At 31.0% G+C, this 19,982-nt stretch overlaps 1 protein-coding gene across 2 annotated transcripts in view; it reads left to right on the forward strand.

Moving 5' to 3' along the window:
- Nucleotides 1–19,982, forward strand: part of LOC128181882 (uncharacterized) — a 101,212-nt gene that overhangs the window by 46,681 nt on the left and 34,549 nt on the right. For both annotated transcript variants that reach the window (XM_052850443.1, XM_052850442.1), the window contains exons 13-20: nt 3,257–3,344; nt 6,436–6,506; nt 7,351–7,494; nt 9,069–9,146; nt 10,094–10,171; nt 12,083–12,170; nt 12,267–12,411; nt 16,738–16,813. In XM_052850443.1, the coding sequence (XP_052706403.1) occupies nt 3,257–3,344; nt 6,436–6,506; nt 7,351–7,494; nt 9,069–9,146; nt 10,094–10,171; nt 12,083–12,170; nt 12,267–12,411; nt 16,738–16,813 (768 nt within the window). The remainder of the gene's footprint in view (nt 1–3,256; nt 3,345–6,435; nt 6,507–7,350; nt 7,495–9,068; nt 9,147–10,093; nt 10,172–12,082; nt 12,171–12,266; nt 12,412–16,737; nt 16,814–19,982) is intronic.

The following is a 19,982-nucleotide window of genomic DNA, read 5'->3' on the forward strand; positions in this document are numbered from 1 at the left end:
TCTTGGTTAGAAGCAGTAGGACAATGGTGGCATTAAAATGAACCTGGAATGAACCACTTTCTCTCTTAATGGTATTACATCACAAAATGCATGCATATCGATACACGTGAATCTGCACTTTAAACAGCATTAAGTGTTTAAACGTAGGTGCAACATACAATTATGTAACCTCATTTAAACCCCTTTCGAAATGATAACAATGTACTGAATAACTGACGGGAGTTGATTTTGTCGATATTTTTTTTTATTTTAAAATCCATGTTGTTATATTGCATGACAAGAACATGTAGTTTCTAATTTGAATTACGTACATTTCTATAATATGTATTTTTTTGGACTTTTTCGACAAGAAGGTCGGAAAAAAACCACATGAATCATGTTAAATAATATCAAAGATGATATTGAACTTTAGTCTCGTTCAACCAAACGCTCAGCTGACACCATACATCTCCGACAAGGATTAACGGAGACAGCCGAGCGTCGAGTTGAACGAAACTATAAAGAACTCTGGCGTAGGAATACGACTACAAAAATATTTAAATTGTCCGTACCATTTAAAATCTGACTATTTTCAAGGTATTTATAAATAAGTTTCCTTGAAAAACAATGCTTTAGTATACATTACATCGAATTTATCAATTATGTCTTGTCAGCAGCAATGATTTGTGCTGAGGTCCAAACACTGTTTCACTTTCGGTTTGTCAGAGTAACTGTTTAAGAGAGTCGATTAAAATCAACTCCCAAAAATTATGACAGTGTTTACCCAAACATTTATTTTGTCACTTACGTTTAAAACTTTCTGTTTATACATTATTTTTAATAGCCCAACAGTTTTTGGATAAAAATGTGATTATTAAAACCGTAGAGAAGAATAAGGAATTTTTAATATCCCTCTCATTTTTTGTATCATTAAGGTCTTCCGTTTCTAATACTAAGGTTCCAGAAGGGGCTAAAATTTTATATATATAGCTCTTTACTGAAGGATATTGTTTGATAGATTATAAAAGCAAAAATGTTTATCTTACTTTAATGTTCCCACACAATATAAAGAATTGTTCATGTGTTTCGCAATTAGGGGTTTTTTGGGGTCAGAAATTCAAATCTTTGGACATCTATATCTGTTAAAGGAAACATATTTTGATAAGCAATATAGAAAAACAGATGCTCAAAATGACTCAACAATATGCAACCCTCAAAATTTCGTCAAATGGTCGGCCCATAACATTTTCTTAAAGATATCTCAAGAATGATAACAAATTAGTAAACACTTGTTGAATGAAATGTGTGTAGTTTTAGTGACCTTTTATTTAATTAGTTATTGTATTTTATACGGTGCCTATACCAACTTTTCTCTTCAAATCTATATTAAAGTTCCCGAGCGTACATTTTATTTCATATGTTTTGTACATACATGTATAAATATATTTCTCTGGAAGTCGCAGATGCCGCAAATAGAATGCACAGACCTAAAACGTTTATATCTTAGGAATTATACGATGATTATGCTAAGTATGTGTACTATAATAATGATAAACATTGCAGTAATGTAACCATTCATTTAAGGCATACATCAATGATTTTTTGTAAACTTCACAAAACAAACAAAATAAAAGGGTATTGCATTTTTTCGCTTCATGTTAAAACTCGCCGCCGACACTGTTGTGGTTTTGATTGTATTACAACTCTTACATAGTTATAAAGAAAATGCTTATGGCAAATCAAAAATAAACATGCGCGCTGTTTGGTCACTAATATTTCTGGAAGAAGCATGGTTTGTTAAAAACCGATGAATAACATGCAGTATGAATAAACCTAAAATGCATTTTTATGCCCCCCTTCGAAGAAGAGAGGGCATATTGCTTTGCTGCTGTCTGTTGGTCGGTCGGTCCACCAAAAGTTTACGTTAATTTTCTTTCTTAGGATAAACATATTGAAATGAAATTTGGTATACAGGTTTATCATGATAATATCTAGGACAAGTTCGATATTGGGTACGATCGAGCAATTTTCGACAGAGTTATACCCCTTGGACATAGACAAATTCCAAATATGTTTATGTTCATTTTTTTTCGTGGATGTTTCCAAGGGAGGGGGGAGTAAGTGTTTCACAAACATCTCTTGTTTTTTTTTGGTGTTCCCATAAAGAAATTGATAATATTTTGTTAAAATATCTTTAAGTTTGAAAAGAGATCAATTCTGCTGATGTACACTGTAAATAGGAGAGAGTGTATAACTTTTTTAGATAATCGGTTTGTATAGAAAAAAAAGAATATTTGATACTTTAAAAGCCCCGAAATACGACTTTAAGTTTGTAATATCACTAATGGAGTATAATTAATAACTTATATTACTGAAAAAAAAATTACATTTAAAATTCCTAATGTATATGAAAGTATGACATTCGCTGGCTGGTTGCGTTCACTGTGCCTGTAAAAAATAATTACATTCTAAAATCACCCAAGATGTTATTTTGTCATATTAGGCGTAACGTGATTGGTACTGTTATCTGAAATAACTATTGCTGTGATATTCAACACATTTCAACTCTGGAAAGTAGAGCGTAAACAGAGGAAACAAAACAGTGTAAACTAGATAGAACAAAGTGGAAAATCAAAAAGATAGGGAAAGAAAACAATTATTAATAGGTAAAAATAAAATGGTGTTAGCTGAAGAAAAACGAACGAATAAAGTTGTCAGTTCCACAATGAACTGTATTCGTTACTATACGTATTTAATTTCACACTAACCAAAACTACACGTAACTATTATTTCAATTTTTTTAAAGAATGGTACTGATAATTTCTTATTGAGAAAAACTAGTTCATAGATAATGAACTGGCGAACAATTATTTTGCGCTTAAATGGGTACGTGAAATCTCTTAAAGAACGATGCCAGCTACATCAATGAGAAAATGTGTTTACTTAATGTCTTAAATTTACAATCAAAACCAGCACTCATTAGTATACATCTCAGTTTTAAATTCAAAACAGCAAAGCTATTTCCAAAAGATGATGTTGATTGTATCTTAATGAGAAACGTACAATTCATGTAGTTCATAAATATTTTAACCAGAGAATGGACTTTTGCACTTCAACAGAGCACACTCAATCATCTCAATTATGTTCCAAGGCACTTATGGAACGGTGTATGTATAAATTCTTTTGTTGACCCTTTCGTGACCCTGGATGAGACGCATATTTTATATATCCGGAAAAAAATTCAGCGCTAAACTAGAACTGCTTTCTTTTCGTTCAGAGGAAGATGCTGGTTCGAACCTTATTGTTGATTGGGATAGTACAAGCGGTTGCGTTCTCAGTACCTGTAAAGAACAAAAAGGATAAAGGTAACGTTAACAATTATGCTTTTCTATTTCTATTTTAATGTATGCTTTTATCATTTGTACCGTGCAAAATATCTGATCTCATGCTAAATCTGAGTCTTATTTCATTCAAGTATTGTCTTTTTTTACATTCCAAAATTCGCTAAACATATACATACATGTACATCGCAACTTCTGCAGTTAAAGTGACAACCACCTTTTCAATTGTTTCATTAACCAATTGTGGATCAAGTTCAGAATGCTATATATTTCAACCTTCAGACTAAAGCTACGAAAGCTTACTGCTGCATTCTAAAATAGAGCACGATATATGGCTGGGCTGTTAAGCTTCTTAAGATTAAGGAAGGAGTCTTCTCGTTATCAAACATACTTCTTATAATAAGAAATTCATGAAATTTTGACAGAGTCAAACAGATCATATTACAGAATGATTCTATCAGTTTTATTAAATTTGACATTTTTGTTTTCGCATAAGAGCAGGTCAAGGTCACTACCTTTTCCCTCAACGTAAAGGATGATGAAAACAAGTGTAGCTCTTTGTAGTTCTGTAGTCATTTATTTAAGATATGAAGATTCTATTCTTCAATGAAATGATAGAATATTAGAATGTCTATCAGCTTATACTACTAAATTGGAATAACTTTTTATAAAACAAACTGATATTGCTTAGCCCGCATTTCCTCTAGTTTTCTTAAATTTTGAGGGAATTTTTATTATTTTTTCATGCTTCCAATAATAAAATATTTATGATTTTTATGTATAATAAAGACTTTATAAAAAGATATAAATTGACAGAAAAGCTAATATGTTGACCATTTAATAAGAGAGAAAAACTGATTTTAGTGATTTTTTCACAAAAATCAGTGTATAGAAGGGCACTTTAAGAAGCCTATAAAAATGTGGTTTGATAGGCAAATCATATTTTAAACACATATTCTGAAACCCAAGAATCATACCATTAGTGTACATTAGTGGAAAACTCCAACATTAATGTTATTGTTTTTAAAATGCTAAACCAGACTCATTAATCTGCAGCAATTTTGAAATGCGCAATATGTGATATTTTCCTACGCCAATATTACGCCAAAAATATAGTCCTTGTTAGATTATAAACTTTGATTACTTTTTCTATGCCAAGTTGTTCGAAAATAAAAAAAAGAAAGAAAAATACTCTATTATAATTTCCTTTCATCTTGATTTAATGAACAATTAATCAAGTTTACGTTTGACAAGTCGAAAATCATAAAAAAAACCTCCTTCCTTAATGCTTGTTTGGTTATGGGGCGATGATTTAGCGAATAAAAAACGTTACATGCATAGAGTCGATTTCATCATGTCGATTTTTGTTGAAAAGGGAATGCTTCATTATTTTCCATTTTTCCTCATGGTTATTTTCTCTGGGACGAATATAAACTAAAATCCATCTTATTGATTTAATCATTGGCATTTTGTTAATTAAAAAATCGATAATTAATGTGACTGATTTTTATTAAGTCCCCTACCGGTTTCACCGGAGGGGACTATAGCTTTCCTCTGCGTCCGTCAGTCCGCCTGTCCGTCCGTCCGTCTGTCCGTCCGTCCGTCCGTCCGTCCGTCCGTCTGTCCCACATCTGTTTTCCACACTTTTTTTCTTTATGCATTTGAGGAATAATATGAAACTTGCTGAACAGCTTCAAAATGTCAAACTACAGATCAAGTTTACACTTTTGTAGCGTCTGATTGACATATTTTCGAGAAAATTGATTTTTTATATTCCAATTTTTTAATGTTCGGGTTCGTTATCGGGTTCGGAGTGTATTGAATAAACGAGGCCAGTATGTAGTCAGTAATAATATTGTGCGTTACTTGTACCATTCCTTTTATCATATCTAACAAAAAAATAAATTCTGTAAAATAGTGTTAAACATTGTGTTGTAAATTTAATCGGCAGGGTTTTTTTTTTGTATTATTACAATCGCGTTCGTTGTTGGGTTGGGCTGTTTAACTGTTTGGTTTGATTCGGGGTACAGAAGACGGTAAGAAATGATATTGTGCATAACAGTGCATTGTTTTCACAAATTTTTACCAGCGAATACAGAATAGACTTGGCGAAATTACAGGAGATGAAATAAAGAGTATTACTTCACCTATTTTGTAATTATTTCTATATCAACCATATAGTTTTAATTTCCTCTGTTCTTTTTTCTCTGATTAAAGCATGATATCTCGTTTACATTTTACAATAGCTCTGAAATAGTTGTGTGCTTGGAAGCTTTCATAGAATAATACAAACCGGTAGGGGACGTGTATTGCTTATGCAATACTTTCAGAATGCTTGTTTTATTTGAAATATTTAAATTTCTTCTCCAAAAATATTCAGAAGAATTGCTTGATTTTGGTTTTCAAATAATATATAGTTGGTTGGATTGACTCTCCAAGCAAAACTTACAAACTCTTAATATAAATCTCTTTCTCAATCAATATTTTATTAGAAATGTCATAAAAAACTAAGAAATCAATTGTCATTTTGGTTGATTGCAACTATTTAATCATTCAAATTAAAAGTTGACCTTTTCTTTTGTGAAAAAGAGATATATGGACTTCAACATTTTGGTTGTTTGTATCTTGAACGGAATATAACATTTAAAACCGTCACAAAAAGATAGTTGCTTATAGTCAAAGCAAGACTTTGACAAAATAATTCTTATACTTTTTTGTAAAACAGGATAAAAGAAATCAAACCCTTATTTAATATTTCTGAATATAAAATAAATCCAAGTCAATATTCAACAAATGCTTCAAAAAATGCAGAAGCATAATGCAGTTTTACTTACTTTAATGGTTGAAGAAATCTTCAGATGGTTGATGTAATACTTTTATGTGATTTATAATGATTTCAACAGTTACGATAGTAAGAGAGGAAAAGCATGATTTGCTACGGTTAGTTAGTTTTTAATGCAATTTTTGCCTAGGCACATAAACTTATCGTAAATCAAAAGGAATAATTTTATACCTTGAACTACATATTAAACCTAATCACAACTTGATCCAACAGCAAAATAATACAGTAAAATATCTAGCAAATTTCATATTTTGATATTTTATTTGGTTTCAGATGCCTCATTGGAGAAAGTTCGAGAGATACTAGATTATCTCAAAGGTGACAAACCTGACGATGAATTAGCGGTATTTATTTTAATTCGTTCACCATTGAAGGGAGTACCACAAATCAAATAACTTTCAATATTGTCATTGTTTTCTTATTGGATTTCTGGTTGACTATTTCACCACAAACAATGATTGATTTCCAAGCAGATGCAAGTAATGAATTACAAAATTGTACTACATTTGTACAAATATAAATTTTTGAACGTAATAAATAAGACTGAAAAAAAAATGAATTATTTTCTAACCAATCATTTTTTGATGTCTCTGTGTCATTTTTGTTACGTGTATATTTATATATGCCAATAATAACTATCGGTAACCATTAGTATACTTTGTTACTACAGAATACAGTTTCTGTCACTTTGTTTTTAAGTTTACGAGATTACAGATATCAAAGAAGCGCAATTTAAATCGATAAATGAGGAAAACATAAGGAAGACTCCTTCCATTTTCACCCAAATAAACTAACATGAAATAAAAACGTTTTTTAGGGAAGTTTATTATGGGAATTGGTGACATCAGTTCTATATTTGGTAGTAAACGGGACTATTTGCACATTTGTTTATGTTATCACTTAGGTACTTTTCATGTTTTTTGCAATGCTAAATCCCCGTAATATATAATATATTATATTATGTATATTGTGTATACGTACTTAAACCTGAATCGATATAGGTTGCCTATTAAAACAGGAATGCTGGACTATTTTCATTAGAGTGAATGAGCATAGTTTTGGCTCAAAGGTTTTTATGATAAAAAATTCTAAACAAGAAATCACAAATCTATTTATTTTAAATATTGATATGATTACAATGCAAAACTAGTGAATTGCAAATAACTCAACGTTTATGATTTAACACAGAAAATTGAAAGTCAGGAGAAACGACTGTTCAGAAAACAATTTACAAAAGAAAACAACAAGAATAACAAAAGGAGGAGATATGAACATGCGGATGACAAAAACGGAGAAAACTTGAAAATTCAACGTGTTATGTTTGATAAAGAGGTATGTATGTATGTATATATATATATATGTATGTATATATGTATGTATGTATGTATGTATGTATGTATGTATGTATGTATGTATGTATGTATGTATGTATGTATGTATGTATGTATGTATGTATGTATGTATGTATGTATGTATGTATGTATGTATGTCATATTTGAACGTTTCTTTTCGAAACAAATGAGTAGAACAAAAGTCATGTCATTTTGAATGAATTTTGAATGTTTTTTAATGAAGTCACATAATATCGTTTTTTTAATCCACGTTTGGGGTATATGTGCTAGACCTTGGCTCATTTTGATTTTATATTATACTCTTAATGTACAGTAGTTGGTCATAAGTATGTTCCCAAAATGGTCGACGTTACCGTAGATCTCGTCATCGCCTGAAGTTTTATGACTAACTACTTTTAACAACAAAGTAAAATGACTAGGCAAACATATATATTACTTTGTATTATATCCTAGGATATGAAATATTCTTGCAATTTTCCTTGTTTAACGATGTAAAGGCTCGTAATCAATATAAAGTGAGACTACTCGAAATGTCAACTACAACTTTTTCTAGGTCACGGAAAATTCGGATTTCGTTTTTTGACCTTTGTAACCGTATTATTAGCATTTTCAGATAATTTCAATGATATTAATGTCTGAACAGTATGTAAGCTAAAGTATGTGTTGATGCTGTCATTCTGCTCTGTTTAATTGGGCCTAAAAGTCTGGTTATCTTTTTCTATCAAACTATTGGCGATTTGTGAAGTGACGAACAATTACTGATGAGAAGCAGTCTACTTACAGTTTTATTCATCACATTATACTTTGGTCCAGCTGTAAATCAAGCTGTTTGAATTTTGAAAGCATGTTTATGGTTGGTTCTGGGGACTTTGAAATGGGATTCAGTCATGTCGTGGTTACCTAATCTTACAATTTTCAGATCGAATTACGATTTTATCTTTATTCCGGTCTTCCGTATTTCTAAACTTTACATAACAGTTTCAGCTGTTTATTCCGTTGATCCTTCCAGTTTTATTTATGTATAAATACCAAATCTGACATCTGTATTACGACTTGTTTCTGTCTTCCAATACGTTTTTTGTCGTTCGTCGCCATGTTGTTGTGCAGACGATAAATGTTTACCAAAGGGGAATAACTCCAAAAATAAACTCGGCAAAAAGGAAAAAAAGTCAGAGAATCATAGGGCACATTTTTTTAAATCTGGCCATCAAAGAAAAATATGATTTATTTCCTTTTAAAATGTACCTAACAGAAAAAAAATGTTATGGCGGCCATTTTGGGAACATACGTATGGCCAACTACTGTACCTTTTGAAAGATTCGTGATGTTTCGTGGTCTTGAACCAAACAAATTGTAGTAGTAGAGGGAAAATCAAATTGTTGTTTTAGGAATTGAATATACCTTTTGAGGTCAATGGATAATTTTTTTTTTTTTTTTTGTTCTTCACAATATTTTAACATATTTGAAATATTCAACATTTCAATAATATCATGTAATTATCTAATATTTTTGAATAGCGACTCTTTATGTTTCATTCTTCACAATGTTCTCCAGGATGTAGACCCTAACGATGAGAAATCAATGTTGCTTTTAGAAAGAATGGCCGTGATGAAGAACGGAAAGGTGTACAAGGTAAATATGTTAATCTTAGATGTAGGTGATTCTAGTCTTTGTTTTACAAACATGGATTTATTAGGGCAATTGTATTGCAATGAATTCAAAATTCAACTGGTTTAGTTTTATGAATTTATAAGAGGCTTGCACAAGAAAAAAATATAATTGAACACTATATGATGTATTATACCAGAAGTAGAAACACTTGTGTAATTAAGGTAGCAGTGCATCATGCAAAACATAAAACGTTCTTTATTAGAAAATTTAAATAAATACAAATGTTTGGTTTTTTTTTTTAAATTGATGATTCCATTAAAAAAAGATATCTTTTAAAACCACTTGCATAGAGATTGTAAAGTGGAAAATAGTACAATGTATCTGTTGTTAGATAAATATCATATATTGCAAAACTCAGTATTATGATGTAACGTTTGAATATATCAGCTGAAAATTTACACTGACCAACTGGCATGATACATTTATACATTTTAAGTCATCTTTTAACTTAAAAGTACAACTGTCATGTTGTTTAGCCAATATCCAGTAAATATTCTAGATTATCTTATAACTAAAAATAACAGCATGTTGCTCTGTCAATATCCGGTAAACAATGAACAGAAGATACAGTTTGGCTAATGCATACGCATGGCTAATGCATACGCAGTGAGCACAGTCAAAAGTAAAAGGCAAAAACATGATGTTGGTAGATAGATGATTTAGGAAGACGGAGGAATGAACATATAGATGATACGTATCTGAATTAGCGGGTTACAAAATGGCAGATGGGAAATTTAAAAATGTGTTGAACATCGTAATATTTTGCAAATAATTTAAAAAAAATGTATTACATTAGAAAACTTGAAGTAAATAGATTTACATTATACACCAATTCGTAAATCCCATACCAAAAAGGAACAATCTTAAGAAAACTATATGTATGCTGGGTTTTTTTTCGTTACTGACAGGTTAAAGGTTTACATCCTGAATTGACAGGCATTGCCAATGCAAGCAGGCTAGACAAACATCCCTCATCATCTGAACAGGTATATTCTATGAAAGAGGTTTCAAAGCCAAAACAATAAAGGAATGTAACTTCCAAAAATGTACTATCACTATTTTCTACTTATATATACAGAGAGAGAGAGAGAGAGAGAGGGAGAGGGAGAGAGAGATAGAGAGAGAGAGAGACAGAGAGAGAGAGAGAATGATACATACCTTTTTCCATACTGCACCTTGTATTAGCCCGAGACACAGCCAGACGGCAAAAGGCTCAAGAGATGATACAGGGTGTAATATGGAAAAGAGTTAAGTATCGAAATTATAAAAGACGTAATAACTCTTGAATTACATAACACGTTGTTCTATGATGTATATATCATTACCTTAAATATCTACCTAAATTCTGAAGGTGGAAAACATAGAAGTTTAAAAAGGGGTGTGATACGGATCGGTATCAGCCCTGCAAAATGTTGTCAGTCCTGCATAATCCGTGTCAGCCCTTTAGACCGATAAGGGTATTATAATGTAAGCTGCATCGCATATGCAGAACCCCTGCACTTTTTAAATAGTATAGAATTTTATATTTTATTATATACCCATCAATTTTCCAATCTTATTACTGTCACCTTTACAGAGTGTGGTCTGATTTTTGCACTACTTTATTTACCATGCGGTGCCAGATTTATGTAAATATTCATTTACATGCAAATTACTTTTAAAAAACAGCATTTTAATATGATTGACTTGATAGTAAATATTTACACTATTACATTACGATAAAAATCTTGTACTTCTTTACATGCATAAGAATATTAATTACAAGTACATTTCGCCTACTAAGAGTAAAGTTTATTCATGCCTCGTTACTTCGGAAATAAACAAAACGGTTGGATAAATTATATCCATCATGCTAATTACACGAACCGTGCAGTAATGTTTACGCATTTACTTACTTTTATAATACTTGAGTAAAAATCGAAGTTCATTGTGACTTTATTATTTCATTCTAAATTATATTGGTTCATTTAGAGTATTGAGTAATGAATAAAACTTTTCTTTCGTTTTTCCCTTTGTCCAGAAAATGAAACAATTGTCATTATAACATGTCCAGTTTGTTTGTTTATATGAACTAACTTCAACATCAAATACTCCTGATATCAATATTTATTCAAAACGTTTATTCTCTAAATATCTCAACACTAAGCTGACATATGTTGGCGCAACTTAAGCAGTTCCTTTTTTTGCAAATATAATTTCTCGTCAAAGTGAAAGTAGTTGATCACCAGAACTAATTTAAGTCCTTCAAGTATATGGTAATTCTATTGAGAATAGAGCATTCTCATATTATTTTGAGTTTTCTGATGGAATAATCTTTTATATTTCCCGCACATTCATGCAGTTAGCATTTTATTTTACCGAACAACAAATGATTATGCAAAAAACGTCGATTACTAATAATTTTTCGACTTTTCGAAAGCAACCACGTCGTGACTGTTTGATATCATATGTTCTAGTCTCTCTTTTCTTTCATAAATTCGAATCATAAATATTAAATCATTTTGATTTGTATCCATTGTATGCTGATGTCGACTTTTTCATACTTTGGTAAAAACATTTCAAAATTTCCGAAGAGGTGGAATATAACTGTATGACATTTATTCCATGGGAGATATAACGTTTTATTTGCACTGTCACGTGATTTTCTAGACCAATCAGATATCGCATTTTATAGAAAAATTATATTGAGGTATACTTATATTTATGGTTTTTGTCAATGCCCGCATTTGGTTCTTATTAAGTATATGATCACCCGTGTTGTTTTTGGTATAATAAAACAATATCAACAATTTTGAAAGCAGACGAGTGTTTCTTTTTTGGTTTATTTGCATTTTACGTATACTTGCATTCATTACAAACACGTTATATTGTTTTAGCAATGTTAATTTGTTTTCCAGGTAAAAACCAAAAAGAGAAATTTTTGGATATATGCAAGGAAATGGCCAAAAGCCATCATACCATACACAATTGATACAAAAAGCATAGGTAAGACGTCCCATCTTTTCTCTATTAAAAGCTGCATAGTGCCGTTTCCAAATGAAAGTGTTGCTTATTGTTATTTTTTATTTGGTTGATCTGCAGTACAACAAAACAGTTACACTAACATCAATGAAGTAATCGGGATGTTCAATACTGACACCTGTTTAAAATGGCTACCACACACCCCGGAACTTGCTACGCAAGTTGGGCACAACAATTATGTAAAGTTCTCAGCTACATCTAGCAGGTAAGTATGCAAACATTTATAGCAATCATCTTTTTTCAGCAATTAGTCATATTTGGTTTTTTTTAATTGTTTTTTTGGGGGTTGTTTTTTGTTATTGTTGGGGTTTTTTTTGGTAAACACAGTTAGTAGTATCGAAGTCAAATTTCTTTTAAAAGACAATATGTCTTTAAAAATACTTAAAGCTATAATGTTTGATGTCAGCCTATATAAGCATTGTGTTGAAATTTGATATTAATTGCAATCAAAATTCGCATCGATTTACTAGAAGAAAAAAAAACACTTAGTGAAACAAGAAAGTGTCAAAGTATAAACTTCTGTATGACACAAGTTTTAATGCCAAAGTGGGTTGTTGGTTTACCCTATACAAAATCCCACGAGAAAAATCATATCCCGAATTATTTCGTACATTTGTAGTATTTACAGGTCCTTATATGAATTTTATCAACTTTTACTACCATATTTTTTACAAATCCAAACTCTACTTGCGTTAATGTGCTGAAGCTTTTCTAATGAAAAATATATATATAAAAAAAATAACGTAGCAATACCTGACTGCTAATGATTAGTGTTTCTGTACAGTTTCACAAAGATGGAATACTAAGCTGCAATTATCTGATTATCTACGTATTATGGTACATGTATATTGCTTCTAAATGTTCATTTCCTACTCTTCTAATTTGCACATGAAAAGTATATATGAGTTGTTATCAAAAACCTATTATTAAAAACATAGACATGACGTATGCCTTTATTATTACACCTACCATTTGGCGTGATAGAAAGTGAAACGGGAAGTCTTGACATGGCATAAACGAATGTGTACAAAAAGCAATTTGGACCGTAAACGTTCCGTACATAGTTTGATGACGAATGCAAACCCGCAGCCTACCTGAATTGGATATTCTGACGTCTGTGCCAATAAAAATTTCCATGTAAAAGTTCGATGACTTTCACCAAAACAATATATTCTAAAATATCTTTCATTTCAATAAATTTTTGTAATAATGAGAGCCGGTGTAAAACAGAATAATGACCCCCGTAGAATAATGACTGGGGTAATTTTTGACATAGAATATTAACCCCCGGTCATTATTATAGGTAGAAATAAATGATCCTTTTGCCTGAAGAATAATTGTCATTTTCATTAAAATGAGCTCTCTCTACGTAAAGAAAGGTGACTGTAGAATAACAACCCCCTAAAAATTGAAGTTTTTCAGTTTGGGGGGGGGGGGTTGGGGGTTGGGGGGGGTTGGTTGTTTTTTAGGGTTTTTTTTGTTTGTTTGTTTGTTTTTTTAATATTTATAAATAATCTCTAGAATATTGTAATTTTTATTGCGGTACACAGAAAGTAGAAGAAATTATAACTCATATTCAAGTACATTTGAGAGATGAGAGAATGTGGATACTGATGAAGTAAAAGAAATGAGAGAATATGGATATTTATGAGTGAAAAGAAATCCATTATAACGAGATACTACAGTGGCTGCTACAGGATCCTATAGCAGCCACTGTTAGATACTGACAAAATGTACCGAAGTATAATTGTTATCATAACGAGTAACATGCATCTCATTTGTACGAGTGAAAACACATTGAGATTAGTTCAAGATACAAGTCACAATATAATGAAAATCTGTTTATTTGCGATGACAGAATATACTCTATACATTGGTCATGAATTTTACTTCACGTAAATAATTTGTCCCTACAAAAAAGTACTGGATATGCAAGTGCAGCACCAAGAATTAATTACATATATTAAACCAAAATTACGAAAGTCTACTCCACTGTTAGGAACCATTTCTCGAATGATCTATCTACCATATCTGAAGCTCTAAAATACATTTTCTGTTTCACTTAAAAAATACAATTAAGAAAATCACATAAAAAAATTCAAAACCGATATTGGTCTCTGTTATCAAACACAAAAACTTTAAATGGTGCCTGACGGTCGTGGCAATTTTTAGACTGTATAAATCTCACCTGAAGTAAAAGCTTTGAATGTAGGAAACTTATCAATTTTAAGATCTGATGTTTAATTTGACTAAATTTGTTAACTACACAGCTTCCCTAAGTACTCAGTGTTAAATAACAACACGGTGATCACAGATGCAGTGTATTTACTTTAAAATAAAATTGAAATTAAAACCAAAGAATTAAATCTTTAATGTGAAATACATGTACATACCATTCTTTTTACTTTATCGACTTTTTAGATATAATATGTTTAAGCTATATACATGGAGTCAAGTACTCTGTTCACAATTGCTCTGGAAAAAAAATAATACAATTCCATTCTTGATCAGCATATACAACATTATGTACAGCAAATGTTTAGAATAACAATGTATATCTAATACAAAATTAACGTAAAATTAACTTTTCCCCAAGAATTCCACAACCCTACGGCCACTGCCTCCCTAGTCTTTAAACAAAAATAAAGGTCACTCTTCGTTTAACAGTTCTTTTTTTTAATATTTGGGGTAACCCTTAATCTATTCTTGTTTATGGCAGGGGTCATTTTTCTACAGGGATCAGTTTTCTGTATGTTCGATGTGAAGAAAAATGACCCCTAGGTCTTTTTTCTTCAAAATAATCCAATTATTCTACAGCTGGGAATCATTATTTTATGTCGAAAAATGACCTCCAGTCATTATTCTATGGGGGTCATTATTCTTTTTTACACCGGTCGGAATAAGCCAAAGCTATCGTTTGATATCAACAACATTTCTATAAGGCTAATACAACCACGTCATTTGTCAATAAATCAACTCTTGTTTTCTTGATCGCCCAGCAGACAGTCTGATTAATCAATAATAACAAGTAAAAAATGAAAAACAGGTGAGACTAAAGATTAGCTTGTTGATTCGAGAGAAATGTTTTACGATGAAATACAGAGTCATGCCACGCTTGATGAGTGTATGAGTGGTGTTGGCTTCCCCGTATGCCGTTATTTGCTTTTGGTTCTGTAAGCATATATAAGACCAATTTTTCATGATTGCGTAAGTAATATATTGGAAACCGAACGTCAAGATTTCAAAAATATTCTGCATGCAAGACAACACCAACCTTTACAGAAAACTTAAATGGACGTTAAAAATTGACGTTAAATTGACGTTGAATCCTGACGGTAATTTAAAGTTGATTCAGTGTATTATGACGATATTCAAATGTCTAAATCTGATTGAAATATGGATGAAATTTTGTTATTCTACTCTTCGTGTAATATCGTTTAAACTACAACACAAGTTGTTTTAAAAATTCTACACTGAATTACATAACAAACAATAAGTCAGCTAATTATATTAGGACACTATTAGAAAGACAATTTATTTAATCCGTGAAATTATTTCGTCATCGAAAGCAAGATTTTTGTCTTGCCCAGATGGCCGAGTGGTTAGCGCGGTGGGCGCTCACTGCTAGGAGAGAAGGTTCCAATTATAGGTCGTGAGTTCAAGGCAGAGTTGGAGCTCCAATATACTGAATTTCTCTAGCCTGTGTTTTATATGTACATTACCTGCAACGTTATTTTGACAAGACAAACGATAGAATAAAATTTAAGCACGATAGGATATGATTAACGCACGATATAAGAGTATACACGCACGATATGATAGGATTGACACACGATAGGAAATGATAAACGATGTTTATAATAAACGTCTAGTCGCGTTAAACGATTTTCACGATTAACCTGATAATGACAAATTTGAAAAAAAAACACGTTTAAATCAAGATTTACGTAGAATTTCTTGTTATTCACAATTACCGGGATATCAATATTCGCTGCATTATTAAAAAAAATGTAAAAAACGACCAGTTTACTTGTTTAAACAATCATTGTGAGTTTAATTGATAAATATATGATCTGTATTGTAAAAATTGTTTTCATTACCAACCACCCTAACCGATCGCCGCGAAGATGTCAGCCCGAGATTAATTCACATGGAAAATAACGCAATGAACGGGTTCAATTAAAATAGAACTCTTGACCTAGATAAACATAAAATATATAATGAATACATTTCTTCATAAGAAAACTATATATGAAAAACCCTTATTGCACTCAACCACTTTTTGTTTGTCTATTGAAGCTTATCTTTTTTTAATTACATATCTAACGTAAAATATATCATAATTTTGCAATTTGTTTTATAAACGACATGAAATCAATTGACTTTAAATGCAACCTCAAACGACTAAGTAAGCTTTCACGTGTCATGTTCTGTTATGACGCGTTCGTATGTTATAACGTTGATATAAATATGATTTGTTTTTGACATTTTGTTTTGTTGCTGGCATTTATGTTGTTTGAAAACGTTTCAGTTTATGTTCTTCAAGACTTGGATATACTGGTCGAAGTGCTCAACCTATTAGATTGAATGAACCCTATTGCATGCATGTAAGTATTATGTTATTTTGTCCTGATATATTGCGCCTTATAAACATAAAGTCATACACTTTCATTTTTACATTTAACGCGTACAGTGTATGGTACAACGTATACATGACGCAGCTCATGTTCTCACATCGCACTAAAATTCAAAGTATACACCAGCAATATTAACATTGTTTTAACCCACTTAAGTATCAGCAGACAGATCAATTGAGCTTTTCTGATGGGTTTTTTGTCCGGCATCCTTTTGTCCACGGTTAGCGTGTTTAAACACGTTTTATGTCTTACCCAAAAACCAAGAAGCTTCGCGAAAGCGCTACCTATGTTGTTGAAAGTACTTAGAGCACTAAATTTTGGACTAGTTTAAAGTGTTCCTAATTTGAAAAGAAGAATGACACAGTTTTTTATAGTTTAACGAAGCAAGCGTTTTACTGATATTTTAACTAATTGATGAGGCGACAAATTTGATGGTAAAAACTTAACTACCAGTTGTTTGAAAAACAAAAGCAAATCAAAAAATGGAATAATCTAGTATATTGCACAATAAAACGAAATCGTGTCCTTGGTTCTCAATGCATTAAAAGCAGGTTCATTATGATGATATCGGTGATTTTGTGACGAGAATATACATACTTGATGAAACATACTACAAATTCATAGTTAAAACAAATTTATCTTCTTAACCAAACAGTTATTGCTAGTTGTAGACAATACAGTTACGTTGATACATTTTTATAAAGCGCGATTAAAGGAGTTTATTAATTTGTGACTTTTGTAAATTAAACTTAGTTTATTTTACTTGAGGGATGATTGGATTTCCACTATCGTTTATGTGAACCGACTAGAAAGATGATAAATGTCATATGTATTCTTATAATCGACGCAATCTGCATTTTTTGTATTCATATGTGCACATTCTAACAATAGCTAGGCAAAAGCAAAATTTATGTTTTAATTTGTGATTATTTCAAATCATTTGATAGACATGAATTGAAAGATAAAATGCATTTGATATCAAAAGAAATATAGGATATTGACTTATCTTAAACAAAACATGTTCGATTTTCAAAGCTTCACTTACATTAAAGATATTTTAAACCTAACTTAATTTTAGGTTCAAAGTGCAACAGCTGCTATAACAACAGTAGTTAGATAAACATGTGTAATAGTATGTACAGCTGTATATATAGAAAATCAGGACAGTATCATGGGGCAAAAGTGTTAACCCTACCGAACGTAATTTATAAACCAGATATCTTCTTAAATAAGGAGGTTGGCACCTGAAATACCAGTAATGTCAATCATTCAAAAACATCTTGGATATAAAGATTAAGACCGAAAATGTTCATTTTTTTTGTTTGTGACCTATGTCACATGCTATGCTATTTTGGGAAAAATGGGGTCCAAAACAGAATTGATAATTTCCGGAAATCATTGCTATAGTTTGAAATGGAAATTGATTATTTGAAAGCAAACCAAATATTTATAGTTTGACATGTTGATTAGTTATGATTTCCATACAGTATGAAGCTGAACTCATGTTGTGACTATAAAAGTGATATCCAAGTCAAATTTTAAAAACCTTGCTTTACTGATGGCTTCAAATGCCAGTACATAATGAATACAGCAGCAAATGTAAAGATTTTTTACAAAACTTTGAGTAATCAAATTAAAACGCAAATAAATAAAAAAAAATATAAGAGTAATGCCAACTTTCCAAAACTGTGCTTACAAATAGACGTACATTTAATGTCTCATATAAAAGTAAAAATAGTAGGTCAAATCTCCAAAAATTGAGATATGACATGAAATAAGCTAATTTTAGGCAATAATTGGAGTTAATTTTTTCTTGACCTCATGAAATATAAACTAAATATTTCAAAATAATTTTATAGAGATTGGCGTAATACACAAACTATCTGGAAGTTAGTTTGCGCTGAAACTTAGGATGCTAAAGTAACAGTACTCTAAAACTTTTGAGTTATGAAAATTGTTCATTTTCTTCTTCAAAACCTTCCCCAACAAAATATTGTCTAGAACTTAACTCTGTAAATATATTATTTTCTTTAAATAATTTTTTTCAATAAAGTTTATTTGGCATTGCAAAATATCAATATACAAATATATTGATATTTAATGCAAAGTTTTTAAATGAGAGGTGACATAAAATAGGTACGCAAATAGAGAGGAGCGAACCACTTTAATCTCCCGGCAAGTTGGTGAACAATAGATGTTTGGACGTATCTTATACAGTTGTTGTCTGGGAACCTCGAGGCTCAGTTTATATTGGATGAACGTGTACCGTTTTAAAATACAAAATGTTGATTTTTTTTTGATTTTTTTTCTAGTTTTTATTCAAATTGAACTTGCAAATAGAACAAAATTATGCTTTCCCTGAGATTACTATATTTTTAAGAAAAAATCTACTGCAGTTGTTAATACTATAAATAGAATATGAGATACGTTAGAGAATGTTAGATAGTATTTCAAGTATACTAGTATCTTTAACAACATACACCAAAGCATGATATGTCATTTAAATACATGTATCATAGCAGAGCATTAAACTCTCATACCATTGCATTTGAATCTCACCGTAAATCATAAGATGCTCATTCGTCATAGCATATCATAGCATACTATAGCATTGAATACAACATGCTTTCAACTCAGTTTATGCATGTAATGATTTTATTTTAGAAAATAAATGTTTACATTGCAGATTAGTAGTGGAATTATTTTTTTAAATATTTGACTTCAAAATGTTGGAAACTCTTCTTTATGTGGAGGCATTTTTTTTTTTTTGCTTAAATAGCATTGCTTAGCATACCATATCACATATCATAAGGCCCTTTAATTCAATTTATCATAGCATAAAACACAAATCTCAAAGCATATCATTTTACGTCCCATAGCATATCATTAAAATTTCATACAATAGCATAGCATAAAAGTGTGAAAAATATGCACGAAATGACACAACTACCGGGTTAACCTCAACTTCACGATGAAAACTTCAAGCTTAAACTTAAAAGGTGAAATTTGTTTTGGAACTCCAAAAAGTGTAGAGTTAATGAGCTATAGTGCCCCAAAATGAAGTTTTAACGCATGTATTCCAAACAACATGAAAACAAGCTTGCTAACCGTTTTCCAATACTTTCAGTTCTTTGATTAC

This window comes from Crassostrea angulata, chromosome 4, assembly GCF_025612915.1.
Source record: "Crassostrea angulata isolate pt1a10 chromosome 4, ASM2561291v2, whole genome shotgun sequence".
Taxonomy (NCBI): Eukaryota; Metazoa; Mollusca; class Bivalvia; order Ostreida; family Ostreidae; genus Magallana; species Magallana angulata.